Genomic DNA, 14530 nt, shown 5'->3' with positions numbered 1-14530 from the left:
ATTCCCGCCTCCAACCTAACAACTATACTACATTTAACACATGTATCGGTACCAGTAAAGGACGTAGGGAAGTAACCAAACATGAGACAGTTAGAGCAGGAAATAGCACCCAAGGGTGGGGAAAGAGCCATGGCTAGCTATCAAGCTAAAGTAGCTACCGTTAGCAAACCCGAAGAGAGTGTAGGCAACTGTGGAGTTACAGTCGCTAAGAGAAGGAGAGTTGTGAGTGCTTAAGCTGTTATAACGTGTGATTACAACGTCAGGCAGTTGCCGTGATCAAGAGTTTTAAAACGATCGATTAAGTTAAGATAATAAGCTATCAGCAACAGAACAGGCACACGGGATACCCGGAGATGACAACAACAACAACCGGAAGTTACAACATGCTTACAGCAATAGTGGTCCGTGTAGGACTCAGCACACTTGAATCCTATTTTGAGCGGAGCCCGCGCCGAGATGCTTCTGTCGTAACGCGGCGCGCCTGGTGGAATAGCCCCCATTGACTAGAGTGGACGCGATCTTTGCGAACGCCGCGGCGCAACCGTAACGTGGTTGTAATGTGGTCGTAACATGGTCGTAACGCGACGCAGACGGACCCGGTGGAATCTAGGGGTGAGGATGAGCAAGAAGCAGCATACGCCAAGCTGACTACTCCTCATCCACGACACGTGACCAAGGAAATCAATCCAAAAAGCCCTTCCGTATATAGTCCAGCAGATATGTGAATGAATTGTGCTGTTGATGATAAAAACATGAAATTTGGCCGGAGGAGTTCACGACAGGCCTGGGTCGCTTCTGGAAATGTGGTCCAGTAAACTTCCCATTCACCTGTGGCCTTCCTCTTCCACCCCCAGTCACCTGGGGATGGGAGTTCAGGGGCTGCAAACATCATCTGTCTCCAGCAGTGACCAGCTTGTAAGGCAGCTCTCTCTGTGTGCTGAATCAATGCTGCTTGTGTTGGCGGGAATCCTTCAATTGTTCTACCTTTCTGGGTGAAGAGCTACTTGCGTGCCTGATTGACTGACTCCTGGCTGCTAGTGCGGTCATACAGCAATACCACAAATCACTCCAGAGGCTCCATCCAGTTGTGTACGGAGTCTGGGGTGGCAGCCAAGGCACAGAAGGCTCTAGTGACATCATCAAACGTCATCCATGTATCCCACGCCGTCTTCTTGCCCCTGCCACCAATAGATGACACTGTGTCGCATCCAGTAAATGCATGGAACATTGGTAAGGCTATGCATCAATCTGGACCTAGAGACCTCGCCATCTCATGAGTTGCTAAATGCCAAAAACTCTTCCCAGCTCCAAAGGCAACCCACAGCAGTGATGTTGAGGGATTGGGCTGCTGTGATTGCCAGTACTACCACATCCGTGTCAACTGTGTGTATTGACACCTTGCTATACCCTTCCTTCACAGCATCTCCTAGGTGCAGTAGGATGCGGGTATCAGCCTCCTCATGTGTGCATGTTGCAAGTGCTGATTATTTGTTTGCCAGTGCTGAGGGCTGTCACACTGGTTGCCAGGAAGATGAACAGTTCAGCCTTCTTGTCTTCAATGCGCAGAAACTCTGGCCAGTTTCCAGGAATGACACTGGATGGCTCAACGCGTCTATCAACTCCCTTCCCTCTCTTGCTGCGTGTTTCAGCCTTCAGACTTTCGGGGAAATATTCATCCCACACGACATCAATTCTGCTGACATGCTCCAGCTGAGACAGGATGTATGGTGAGAACGCTTTCTGCACATAATAAAAAAACTTCTTAGCAGCACCAGGTCGTAGCATGTTCACAAGAGTAGCCCCATCAAGGATGAGGCCTTAACTGTGGGTTGGGATGCATTCTCTTGTAAATAAATCAGGTCCTCCAAACAGCCCACCAAGTCTGACTTGGTACCAGTTCTGAGCTTGCCCATTTGTGACGATGATGCCTGGTTTATTTATAGTTTATTATAATTCACATAATGAATCCCAAAAAACTCATCCAAACTTCCATCACGTATCTCAGATACAATGTACAGCCTAGAGAACAGAGAACAGTCATTCTTCAGAGATGAGAGCTGTTGTGGGACCTGGACTTCTCTCGGACTGGAGGCTGGCTGAATAGAGGGAGGTTTTTCCTTTTAATAGGATCTTTGATGGGCTTTGTCTATTTGACCAGGCGCTCACTGACATACAGTGGAGGAAATAAGTATTTGATCCCTTGCAGATGTTGTAAGTTTGCCCACTTACAAATAAATTAACAGTCTATAATTGTAATGGTAGGTTTAATTTATCAGTGAGAGTAAGAATATCAAAAAGAAAATCCAGAAATTGACATTATATAAAAGATACAATTGGATATGCATTAAACTGTGGGAAATAAGTATTTGATCCCCTTGCAAAACATGTGTTACTACTTGGTGGAGAAACCGTTGTTGGACACACAGAGGTCAGATGCTTCTTGTAGTTGGTCTCCAGGTTTGTGCACACCTCAGGAAGGATTTTGGTCCACTCCTCTCTGAAGTTCCTCTCCAAATCCTTAAGGTGTTGAGGTTTTGATGATCTCAAAACTTCAGCTCCCTCCACAGATTTTCTATGGGATTAAGGTCTGGAAACTGGCTAGGCCCATCCATCACCTAAATGTGCTTCTTCTTTAGCAGCTCCTGTGTCGCCTTGGCCGTATGTTCAGGTTTATTGTCCTGCTGGAAGAGCCATCCATGACCCTTTTTCAGTGTCCTGGCTGAGGGAAGGAGGCTATTGGCCAAGATGTTACAGTACATGGCCCATTACATCCTCTCCTCGATGCAGGGAAGTCGTCCTGTCCCCTTAGCAGAGAAACACCCCAAAGCATAATATTTCCACCTCCATTTTGGTCTCATCTGACCACATCACCTTCTACCAAGCCTTCTCTGAATCATTCAGATGTTCATTGTCAAATTTCAGACGGGCCTTTCATGTTCTTCTTGAGCAGGGGACCTTGCGGGCGCTGCAGGGTTTGATCCATTATGGTGTAGTGTGTTACCAATAGTTTTCTTGGGTCTGTGGTCCCAGCTGCCTTGAGATCATTAACAAGTTCCTCCCTTGTAGTTCTTGGCTGATACCTCACCTTTCTCATGATCATCAATACCCCAAGGGGCGAGATCTTGTGTGGATTCCCAGACCGAGGGTGATTGATTGTTGCTTGATGTCCATTTTTTTTCCTTCCATTTCCGAATAATCGCACCAACAATTGTCACCTTCTCCCCAAGTTGCTTGCTGATGGTTTTGTAGCCAATCCCAGCCAAGTGCAGGTCTACAATCTTGTCCCTGAGGTCCTTAGACAGCTCTTTAGTCTTGCCCATGGTGGAGAGGTTGGAATCTGATAGATTGATTCTGTGGACAGGTGTCTTTTATACAGGTAACAAGTTGATATGAGGGGTACTTTCCTAAAGGAAATGGACTTATGTAACCGGTCTGAGGGAGCCAGAATCCTTGTTTTTTGCAAGGGGATCAAATATTTATTTCCCACAGTTAAATGCAAATAATTGTTTATCTTTTATATAATGTAATTTTCTGGATTTTCTTTTTGATATTCTTATTCTCACTGTTAAAATAAACCTACCATTAAAATTATAGTCCGTTCATTTCTTTGTAAGTGGGTGAATTTACAAAATCGGCAAGGGATCAAATACTTATTTCCTCCACTGTAGGTGTCATACACGTCCTTTCCGAGTTTCTCAATCTGGTTCAGAGTGTCAATGACTGCTGCATCTGCAAGGTCTCTAGTATCCAGTACAAGAAGATCTACACTGCTCTTTTCACAGAATGGATTGCCCATGTCTTCTGTAGCACCATGTTAGTGCTTTAACATCTCGTGCAAATGCCATTTGTGCATGTTTGGTCTGCTCATGGTGCAGGGTGTCAGTCTTCTTTCTCTTCTAAGTGGAGGCCTCAAACTCCCCAACTACACGTGCCATCTCGGGGCTAGACACCATCCAGCGTCACAGAGCTGCAGGGTTCTCTGTCAGGCCTACAGCACCACCATCACCTTTCACAGAGGCATTGTTCTGCTCATGGGCCTGGTCAATGAAAATAGCAGAGAAGCTGTGTGTCGTCTTCTTCACAGCAAAGTTTCCTTTCAGAAACTGCCCATGGACATCAGGATGGTTATCTTTTAGCACAATCATGTCAAGTAAGTGGACTGGTATCCATCCGGCACAGTCGGTGTGTCCCAGAGAAAGGAACCAAGGCACAATCTTGGTCAAGGCATTTATGTAGAGTAGGACGTCGGCCTCTCTTATTGATCGCACATAGATCATCAATTCTATTTCCAGCTGCAGGATGACAGACCAGAAGTGGAACTGGGAACATGACACTGCTCTTGTATCGCCAATGGACAAATATGCGATGGCCCTATAGCCAAGAATCTTCCTTAGGGCATGCTCTAACAGTGTGCCAAATTGCATGTTTTTATCATCAAAAGCACAATTCATTCAGATATTTCACATATCTGCTGGACTAATACACGGGGGGTCCCAGGAGATCATCAAGGTCTTTTTGGAAAGTGCCATGCGGCCTGATCCCCTAGGGACATCACACGGCAAGCCGCGGCGGCCACACCGTAGACCAAGCTATTAATTCGGCCAATGCTGCGGCCAAATAATGGCTCTGATCCGGTGAGGTGGGGGCATCTTGCGGAAGAGCAATGATCGAGATGCCCAACACACCCGTGTTTATTTTCAGCCGCCCTGTCACGCGGCAGTGGGGCAGAGGCTCTCTGCCCAGCCTGCTGCCTGCTGGGAGCAGATGGGCTGCCATGCTCCGCCGCCATGGTCATCACCTAGGGGGAAGTATAGACCTGGGCGGTGGACTTCCATGGACACCGGACCCGGAAGTGTAGTGTAACGAGAAATCCTCGTCATCCTCCTCCCCGGCAGACGGAGCCATCCGCCCCGCTGGAATAGCGAACGTGAATGGCACCGCCTTGGCCATATCCTGGTCCCGCCATCACTTGAAGCAGAGGTGGTGGGGATCGGCGCCCACTATTAAGCCAGGGCAGGAAGGACAGGCCCGGGTCTCTGGAAGTGGCGACTCCATGAAGGTATGATAACTCTTTCTTCTTCTTTCAAACGTTTTACTTTCAGTTGTTGCTTGCTCGCTGAAGAGAAAAAGGATGACAGTCGGGAGGCGTAGCCGCCTTATATACTGTGGGCCTTCAGGTAGGCTCGCCCCGATTGGCCGGCTACGTTTATGCAACTCAGTAGGTGAATGCTCGCATAGCATGGAAGAGAGTAGTACCCATAGAGTCCAGTAGAGGGCGGAGCCTGTGTGATATATAACTCCAAGTTATAATATTGTATCTACCTGAAGATGAATTGGATCAGGCACAAGGTTACAGTGGATGCAAAGAATATAAATACATACAGTAGTGTAATTACATATAATTAAATAGTTTTTATGTTTGTATTTTTCATAAATAGACATAAAACTTAGGCTCTATCCAAAATAATAGACTTTTGTTGAAAATATAAAATGAAGGCTTTAAAATAGATAGCTTCAAACATCCAGGATTTTATTGTATGAAACACATAAAAGCACTAAGTCGGTTCTTCTTTATCCTTTATTTACAACAAAGAGGTTTAACAACAATTGCCATTAACAACAGAAACGTTGTACATTTCAGGGAGTCCTTTTAGAAAAATAAAATAAAATGTCTTTCTTTTAAAATGTCAAAGGTTTTTGCAGCTTGATGTTGCCCAATATTTGCCATATTGTTCAAGTTCAATAACAATACGATTAAAGCACTCAGTCAATACCAGTGTTGGGCAAGTTACTTTTAAAAAGTAACTAGTAATAGTTACTGCTTTCAAAAAAGTAACCAGTACTAAATTATAAAAGTAATTAGTTACTTTACTTTACTTTAAAAATAATAACAATACAAATACAAGTTTTTGTGTTGTTCTGTGGCACAGTAAGAGAAAACTCCCCATCATTGTAGCAATTATCTTTATGAAATGTAGTGGAACAATAAAACACAAAAGATATGTTTAGACATTTTGACAGGCATCTTTATTGTAGCCTCAACAATCAAGTTATAAGTAGTGCACTTGTAGTGCAATATGAAATAAAAACAACTACACTCTTTTGGAAGTGTAACAATTAAACAAGAACTACACTCTTGTGGCAGTAACAATTAAATAAATAATAAACTGTCAGACTGACACTGAAGACCAACAAACTATTTTCAGCCTCACAAAAACAAACTAACAGTGAAATAATTTACCTCACATCTGGCTATTTAGCATAAACAAAATCAATAATGGTGGATAAAATCAAGAAGAGGTGCTTTCAGCCTTATAAGTAATCTCCAAGTTGTAAATGCGCTGCTGCTCTCGCTGATACTTGCATCTGCCATTGTGTGTGTGTGTGTGTGTGTGTGCTGGTGGTGGGCGTTGCCGTGTATGTGTGTGTGTTAGCAAGTGTTTGTGTGTCTGTGTATTTTCCCCATAAGGCAAGACCCGCCCAACTCTGTCTCTGATTGGCTTAACCTGAAATGTTACCCCACGTTAACCAATCATCACTCCTCTCTGGTCACTTTCACTTTTCCATGGTACTGTGAGCGGACATCACTGTATTCGCCTGTAAATTACATCTGCAGGGAGATTCGGTTCAGTTGGATCACATAATGTAACGCAGTAACGCACCCATTTAAATCACGGTAACTATAACGACGTTACTGAATGGGAATAGGTAACTAATAACGTTATTAGTTAGCGTAAAGGTAGTTGCGTTACAGTAACGCGTTAGTTTGTAACGCGTTAGTCCAAACACTGGTCAATACTGATCTTATTGATGCTGGAGACCAGTCTGTTGTGGCCAGTGCTCTCTTCTTTGCTGCGGTCTGCTGGGGGGCAGCATCAGAGCCGGTGACACCAGCAGAATAAATAAACTGATCAGGAAAGCTGGCTTTGTCATCGGCATCAAGCTGGACACCTTTGAAGCTGTGGTGGAGAGGAGGACACTGAACAGGCTGTTGTCCATCATGGATAACCCCACCCATGCTCTCCACCTGCAGCTGGACAGTTAACGGTAGTGATGGGATTTATGGCTCTTTGAAGGGAGCCGGATCTTATGGCTCCGTTCCTTTCAAAGAGCCGTTCAAAAGAGCCGTTCAAAAGAGCCGTTTTTTTGGCGGGGTTACTTGGTTTGTCTGTGAAATAATCACCAGGATAATGATTGACTGTATTGCCAGACCTAATGTCAATAATCTGCTTTGTAAACACGACACAAGGTGGCGCCATATCCATGTCATTCATGTCCGTGAATGTACTACTTTGAATTTACCCTCCGTATGTGTTAAGTAAATAAAGTTGCCTTGCCTTGAATGAAATTCACGCAACTCTTAATATAGATACTGTGTTTTTAAGTGGCGATGGAGATCATTTGTTGGCCCTGCTTTAAAGGATATTTTGCCTTTACAAATGGTGCGCTTTTTTGGTTGAAGTGCATCAAAATGCTGCTGCGTTTTCGCGTTTGGCTCATTTTCCATCCGAAAAACACGTCGTCTACCTGTCCTGTAGCCTACCACTTGTTATGACTTCTCTCTCTCGCGTATTCCGTTAAGACCCACCCCATCTCACTCCTCCTGCTGAAACCTACTAATCAGAGTAGGGGCGGGTCTTCACAGAATACGTTTGGGGAACAAAATCAAGCTTTTTAACAGGCGAGTGGATTTTGGCAGGCAGTGAGTGCGGACTAACAATTGAACGATAACAAGAACGGCTCTCACCAAGTACGACTCGGTTCCCCTCGTTCATACCAAAGAGCCGTTCAAAAGAATCGGCTCGTTCGCGACCGACACATCACTAGTTAACGGAGCTCCTCCAAAAGACTGCTGCAGCTCCGCTGTCACAAGGACAGATACAGGAAAACATTCCTGCCCACTGCAATAACTCTGTAGCCTACAACAATTACCTCTGGCTGGAAGAGAACTCACTTCTCCACACATTCTCTTGGATAACTGGACTTAAACTCACACTGTACATTTTACATTTATATTCCATTGAATATTCCATTCCTTACACACTTAGGGTAAGAATGGAGAAACCAGCTCGAGTGCGCTAGAATTTGAAAGTACACAACCGGAAAAAATCTGCCTTTTCCTTCAGACTTCCTTACAGAGCCCCTCCTCCAACACACATGAACGCGCACATGACCAATGAGGGCACGAGATAAGTTTGTGCACAGATGGAAGGCTGACAGGCAGGCAGGCCATTCGGTTATTTTAGCCGGGCCGGCTCAGATAATTGGTCATGCTTTTTACAGCGCCACGGCTTCCACAGATAACATTTTTTATGTATTTATTGTCAAAGCATTTAATGTATTCATTGCTATCGTTCCATGGAATATAACAAAAAGTGTTTCTGAAGTGAATTACCTACCCCACCTTTAATGTATAATATCCTGCTCTATATTTTGTTTATATTTGTATTTGTAATTCAATATGTATATGTTCTACTTTTGTAAAGCTATTTTATTTCTATTTGAGATATTTACATTTTGAATTGTTTATTTCTAGTCTTTTTTTTTCTTCTCGCAGCATAAAGTCTAAAACCACCAGACTAAGGGACTTTCATCCCACAGGCCATACGAATGTTTAACAGCTGAACTTTTGAAAGAACATAAATAACATTCATCTGTTTGCAACTCACATCATATATATATATATATATATATATATATATATATATATATATATATCAATAATCCAATTACTATAGACTATTCTGCACAGTTGGAGGAACCTGTGACCTAATATTTCCATTGTCTTAACTACACTGTAGCTATGCACTTGTGACAATAAAAGCCTTGAAACTTGAAACTTTTAACTTCTCTAATGTACTACTATGCCTTGTCTTTTATGCTGCTGCAAAGCCAACATTTCCCAAATTGGGATCAATAAAGTTAGGCTACTTATTATCTTATCTTTGCTCAGCCCCTCTTATCTCAACCATAGACTGTGAAGGACGATAGACTCCAGTCCCCGCTCCCCTAGGTATTGACCGCGCATGCGCCAGTATGAGACACGCCTCTTCTTCTATCTGGAAGCCATGTGGCTGTGGTTGGTAAATAAATAGCTCTAGTAATTGTAGTCTTTGCTTTTATTCTGAATTTCGGAAACAAACCCTGACATTGCAGCGTCGAGGCAGCAAACATGTCTTCCAGCGTGGTGGACCTCGAGGCGCAGGTGGAGTCGGTGCTCGGCGCGCTGGTCAAAGCTGCGACGGTGGAGTTAACGAAGCTTTTCGAGAGCAGATACCGAGCCTCGACGATGGATGTGGGCCGCGCTGATGACAATAAGCACAATAAAACACAGGATACTTTATCGAATGGGAGCACGACACGCAGCATTGGAGTGCAAGTGGACGAGGACATTTGTCCGCTGTTTGAACTTACTGGTGCGTATGTTTGCAGCTTTAAATGCTTTCACTTCCTGTTTACGTCCATGGCTAGGCTACAGGATTATATTATACATCCATGGGTTGTATGCACGAGGAGAATGCACGCTATATCCTTAAGATGCAAAGTACAATTAGTAAGATTATATTCAGTTGTCAATGTTTTTATTTAACTGTTGCCCAAAATCCTGCATGGTGTCCCCCATTGCTAACCCCAAGTGTAAAGGAATGTATGGGTCTTAACCCCTCCCCCTTCTTCTCCACAGACCCCCCTCTGCTCTCAAATGGAGATTGTCTGGGGGAGTGTAGCGAGAAGGAGGTGCAGGGGAGCTCCACTGCCTTGCAAACCTTCCTGTTTGAAGATAATGGCCAAGTTCACCCAGAGAGGTCGCCTTTGAAGGAACAGGTCAGTGAGAATTTACAGGGGTGTAAAATCAGCTGTGGAATGAAGAGGAACGGGCTGAATGAAACTGTAAACAGCGTTGTGATTGATTGGCTCATCATCACACCCTGGCTCGTTGTTTATCATAGCAGTATTCATTTTTGTTTAATGTTGCCTCAAGGATGATCTTCATTGTTCCCATTCCATCCAGTGTACCGCAGACATGCAAATCGTGTTTGTTTCTTCTTCAAATAGGTTGTGGCAGAGATTGTAGATATGGTGGAGGTGAGCGATATTAAAGAGGAGCCTACAACTGATGGTGATCCTCACACAGAAGTTGTTTTACAAGGTAAGGAACATGAAACACACGCTGGCAAACACAAGAATATTGCAAATGGGGTTTAGCTGCAGTAGATTGAAACATTTATTTCTAAATATACTGTACATTATTTGTAATAAGCACATTTGACCAGTGGGAGTTGCAATTGAGAAAGGAGTAGGAAGTGTTCACACAATCCATGTTTGTTAAGAGCAGACTGGGCTCTGGTTTCAGACAGAGGGTGAAAAGAGGTGCCGCCGGATGAGGTTCACTGATGGAAATCATTTGAATTATGATTGTGTAAAGCAGGGGCGTCAAACTCAATTTCATCGCGGGCCACATTAACATTATGGTTTCACTCAAAAGGCCGGTTGTAACTTTAAGACTATATAAAAATACATATATAAATATTTAATATATATAAATAACGAATTATATTACATTATTTCCTATGCATTGGATTATTTTCGGATAGGATAATAACTTCATAATTAACTAAGTCTGAAAGAAGAAGTCTAGGGCAAATAATTGCAAGTCTTTTCAGTAAGAATGTCACAAAATGATTTAAAAAGAAAAGCCAAATTCTGGGGGGAAAAGGAAGTCACATTTTGAAGAAAAAAAAAGTAACATTTTGAAAAAAAAGTAACATTCTGAGAAAAAGGCAACTACTAAGAAAAAAGGCATATTTTTGAAGGAAAAAAAGTAACATTCTGAGAAAAAGGCAACTACTAAGAAAAAAGGCATATTTTTGAAGGAAAAAAAGTCACATTCTGAGAAAAATTTGAGATGCATTGTGGGACATGTAGTTTATGGGCAACACACTTCTGTAAATCGGCCTGTAACCGTATAATAAACATATTATATTCTTTGCAAGCTCTTATGGGGCCACAGAAAATGAAGCTATGGGCCGGATTTGTCCCCCGGGCCTTGAGTTTGACACCCCTGGTTTAAAGCTTTTTACACAATTGTGCATTTGAAGAATAACTTTAATACCATAAAGTATGGATGATTTAACATGAGATTACACCGTCCATATAACAAATATAGTCTTTGAACTATCAGGCTCTACCCAGGAAATGTATCTGTGACTACAGGGCAGTAACTTGATACCACTGTGAAACTATAAAATACGGCACATGTCTGAAAGGAAAAACTGCAAAGAAACCCCAAACATCACAAAACAAATATTGTGAACTGAACACACTTTAAAACAAGTCTTTATGGTCTCCTGCACAGATTTGTGATGTTTCAATGATAGAACATGAGGCTACACATCATATCAGTGCATCTACCTGACTTTTTGTTAGACATTTCACAAAACAAATATACACAACTCGGCCACAGAGGAGCTTACGGTCAATTGTGTACTTATGTGTTAAACAAATGACAAAGAAGAGAGAAGTTTAACCTTTAGAGATTTACTATTTCTAAAAAACAATCTCTCTTTAGCAGTTGGAAAACAGATGGCAAGACAAGTCAAAATTAGATTTGTATTTTACCTTTATTTAAACAGGATAGGTCTCATTGAGATTACAAATCTATTTTTCAAGCGACTCCTGGCGCAAGAATGGTAACGGCACAGTTGTACAACAGTTAGCCAAAGCATTTACAGACACAGCGACCTGCTTCAAGGTCATTTAGAGTTGCTTTGAGTTTGTTTAGAGACACCAGCTCTCTGAGTTTCAGCTCAATTTGCACCTGGTTCCAAGCCACAGGAGCAGCGTAACTGAACGCCCTCTTCCACAGTTCAGTACGGACTTTTGGTACAGTTGGATGAAACAAGTCCTCGGAACGAAGCCGATAAGATCCTGTGGATTTCTGGTTTATGTAGATCCTTGGAAAGGGTGCACCAAGAATAGCCTTATATATGAGGATGTGCCAGTGTTTCAGTCTATGCGTGGTCAGGGAAGACCATCCAACACGAGTGTATAGATTGCAGTGGTGCGTCAATGTTTTGAAATGTGTGATGAATCTCAGTGCACCGTGGTAGATGGTATCCAGCGAGTGAAGGCAATACTTTTACTTTCCCCTCACCACTAGACAACTGATTAAAGACTGCAGCCCTGTTTGTTATCATTTACCCATGAACCCCTTTACACTAATCTAATGGCAATTAAATATGTTGGTCCTATGTTTGATTAAGCACTCTGGTCATTGTACATTAACAAAAAATGTATGCCGGTGCAGTTGAAGCTCGATGAAATAAATAAGGTGGGAATGAAACATATAATTATAGGTGCATCTTAATCTGTTTCAGTCTCTGCAGCGACATGGACAGAGGAACCAAGACAAGAGTCTCTGCACTACTCCCCAGAAAAAGAGATGCCTCTCATTATCCATCCAGATATCATTTCTGGGAAGAAGGTTACGTTTGTGTGCCCGTTGATTCTCAAGCCTGGGTCTCCAGTCCCCACACCGGACATTCCACAGAAGCCAATCAAAACGGAGCCTTTGCAAGTCTGCGTCAGCACCGCTAATGGCACCGCTAACGGCACCGCCTACAGCCCGTCCCCATCTGATGGAGCTGCAACTCCTGCTCAGGTTGGGGCTTTGGAAAACATCCACACGCCAGAGGAGACGAAGAACAGCCTCGACATTAAACTGAAACAGTCTCATCCAGACAAAAAGCTGAAGCACGGCTGTGTGGTGCAACTGGTGGACGTGTTGAGGGGGCCAGCATCAGAGGCGAAGCTTCAGGATGCTGTGGCCAAAGGTAATGGTGATAACCGTAAAAACAATTATCCTCTGCCCAAAGACCTCCGCCGCCACCAAGGTCTTCACACCGGCCGCCGCCTCTGTTGCTTCACCCCCTGTGAAAACGGTATCTGGCGGCTTCAGGAGGTGGTCGCCCACTCCCGCGATGGATACCCTTGCCGCAACTGTGGGAAGACGTTCAAGCGAAGGAAGATTCTACGGCGGCACGAGCGCTTTCACACCGGAGAGAAACCCTATGCATGCCTGAAGTGCTCGAAGTCGTTTGCACTGAGGAAGAGCCTCCGGCGCCACTTGAGGTTCCACACTGGGCAAAGGCCACATAATTGTCCGAAGTGCGGCAAAAGCTTCCGTTTGCGAGAAAATCTGAAAGCACATCTGAGGTTTCACACTGGGGAGAAACCGTTTGACTGCGCCATTTGTGGCAAGACGTTCAGGATCGTCAGGAATCTGGAGAAACACAAACGGGGCTGTTGTGGAGTCTTTGTACCTTCATTCAGGACAATTGCTGGCCTGTAGCCATGGAAACAGATGTTAGTGGCTGGTTTTGGTTGTTATATCACTTTCTACCTCAGACAAAAAACACTATCACTTTTCTAGATGTAATGTTTAGACAAAGAAGTTAAAGCTATGAGAAGAATTGAAACAATAATCCAGTTTCATTCCAGAAAGAATTTAACAACCAACATGAAGAGGTGCATTATGATCTGGCTGTTTTAACATTTGTACCTATACTACTGATTAGTTTTCTTCCACACATGTTCTTTGTTTATTATGCCTTGCCATATTTTGCCTATTGTGATTTTGGACCAATAGTGAAACTGAACAGTGTGAGTTGTTCCGCAACATGACACTTTTCTTTATATTTCAAATCCCTACCCATCTGGTGCCCCCCCATTGGACCTTATAACCAGAAAATGATATACGTTAGTCAACGGCAAGAGACAAAACATGTTTTGATCCTGTTTACATTTTGTTGTGAATGACACATTTGATGTTTTTCATGTGAGAACCTACTGGGACAAAACATGGGATCTTTGCTTCATCAGGGGATGTTTTCATATGTTTATACTATACTTTTTTTCACTTTATACTCATGTCTCTTACCAAAAAGGTTTAGTTTTATATTTCTGTTATGATGACTGAATGTATGTAGATGTCCTTACCTTCATGACCAAGATATCAAAGCCTATCCATGCTGACTATAGAAATCTAGTTCTTATGTCAAAACCCTTTGGTATGACAAAAGTACTACAAAAGTACTAAAGTGTACTTGTGGCCAAACAAATTTGTTCACATGTTGTCTTTTTTTGTTAATTAATCTAAAAAGTTGTTATAGTCCTCATTCATGTCAGATTTATTTTTAAACTTCTGATACTAAATAACATTGTGTTTTAATAAAAGAAATGGTGACTTGTTTGTTGTCTGCACCCTCGAACAGCTCTCTCATAATCATCCAATATAAAAGATTTATATTTTAACTAATGTATTCATTGATCGGTTAATAGACGAATTACTCTAGCATTATAGTTCTCATATGAAGCCCTTTTAAATGTATGGTTAATTAACTACATGTCTTAAAATCTAGACAATGTGTAATTCTTTGAATAAGACTCATATGCAGTGGTGGGAAATGTAAGTAATGTAACGTTGTCAGAAGGAAGAAAGGAGTACATAGGGAAGTCATGGTTTAAAGAGGAA

At 42.8% G+C, this 14530-nt stretch overlaps 1 protein-coding gene across 1 annotated transcript; it reads left to right on the top strand.

Annotated features, from left to right (window-relative positions):
- The first annotated feature begins 8996 nt into the window (after positions 1-8996).
- On the top strand, positions 8997-14248 carry LOC307019493 (uncharacterized protein). The gene is made up of 4 exons (XM_079650447.1): positions 8997-9416; positions 9683-9822; positions 10054-10147; positions 12375-14248. The coding sequence occupies exons 1-4, from the start codon at positions 9173-9175 to the stop codon at positions 13346-13348; spliced, it is 1452 nt and encodes a 483-aa protein (XP_079506573.1). The 5' UTR covers positions 8997-9172; the 3' UTR covers positions 13349-14248.
- Positions 14249-14530: the final 282 nt, after the last annotated feature.

This window comes from Notothenia rossii (assembly GCF_949606895.1).
Source record: "Notothenia rossii genome assembly, chromosome: 9".
NCBI classification, from domain to species: Eukaryota; Metazoa; Chordata; class Actinopteri; order Perciformes; family Nototheniidae; genus Notothenia; species Notothenia rossii.
This window is presented reverse-complemented; position numbering and strand designations above follow the sequence as displayed.

Coding starts and splice junctions, on each gene's coding strand:
- LOC307019493 (XM_079650447.1), top strand. CDS start 9,173: ATGTCTTCCAGCGTGGTGGACCTCGAGGCGCAGGTGGAGTCGGTGCTC. Junction 9,823..10,053: donor GGTCGCCTTTGAAGGAACAG/GTCAGTGAGAAT, acceptor TTCTTCAAATAG/GTTGTGGCAGAGATTGTAGA. Junction 10,148..12,374: donor CACAGAAGTTGTTTTACAAG/GTAAGGAACATG, acceptor AATCTGTTTCAG/TCTCTGCAGCGACATGGACA.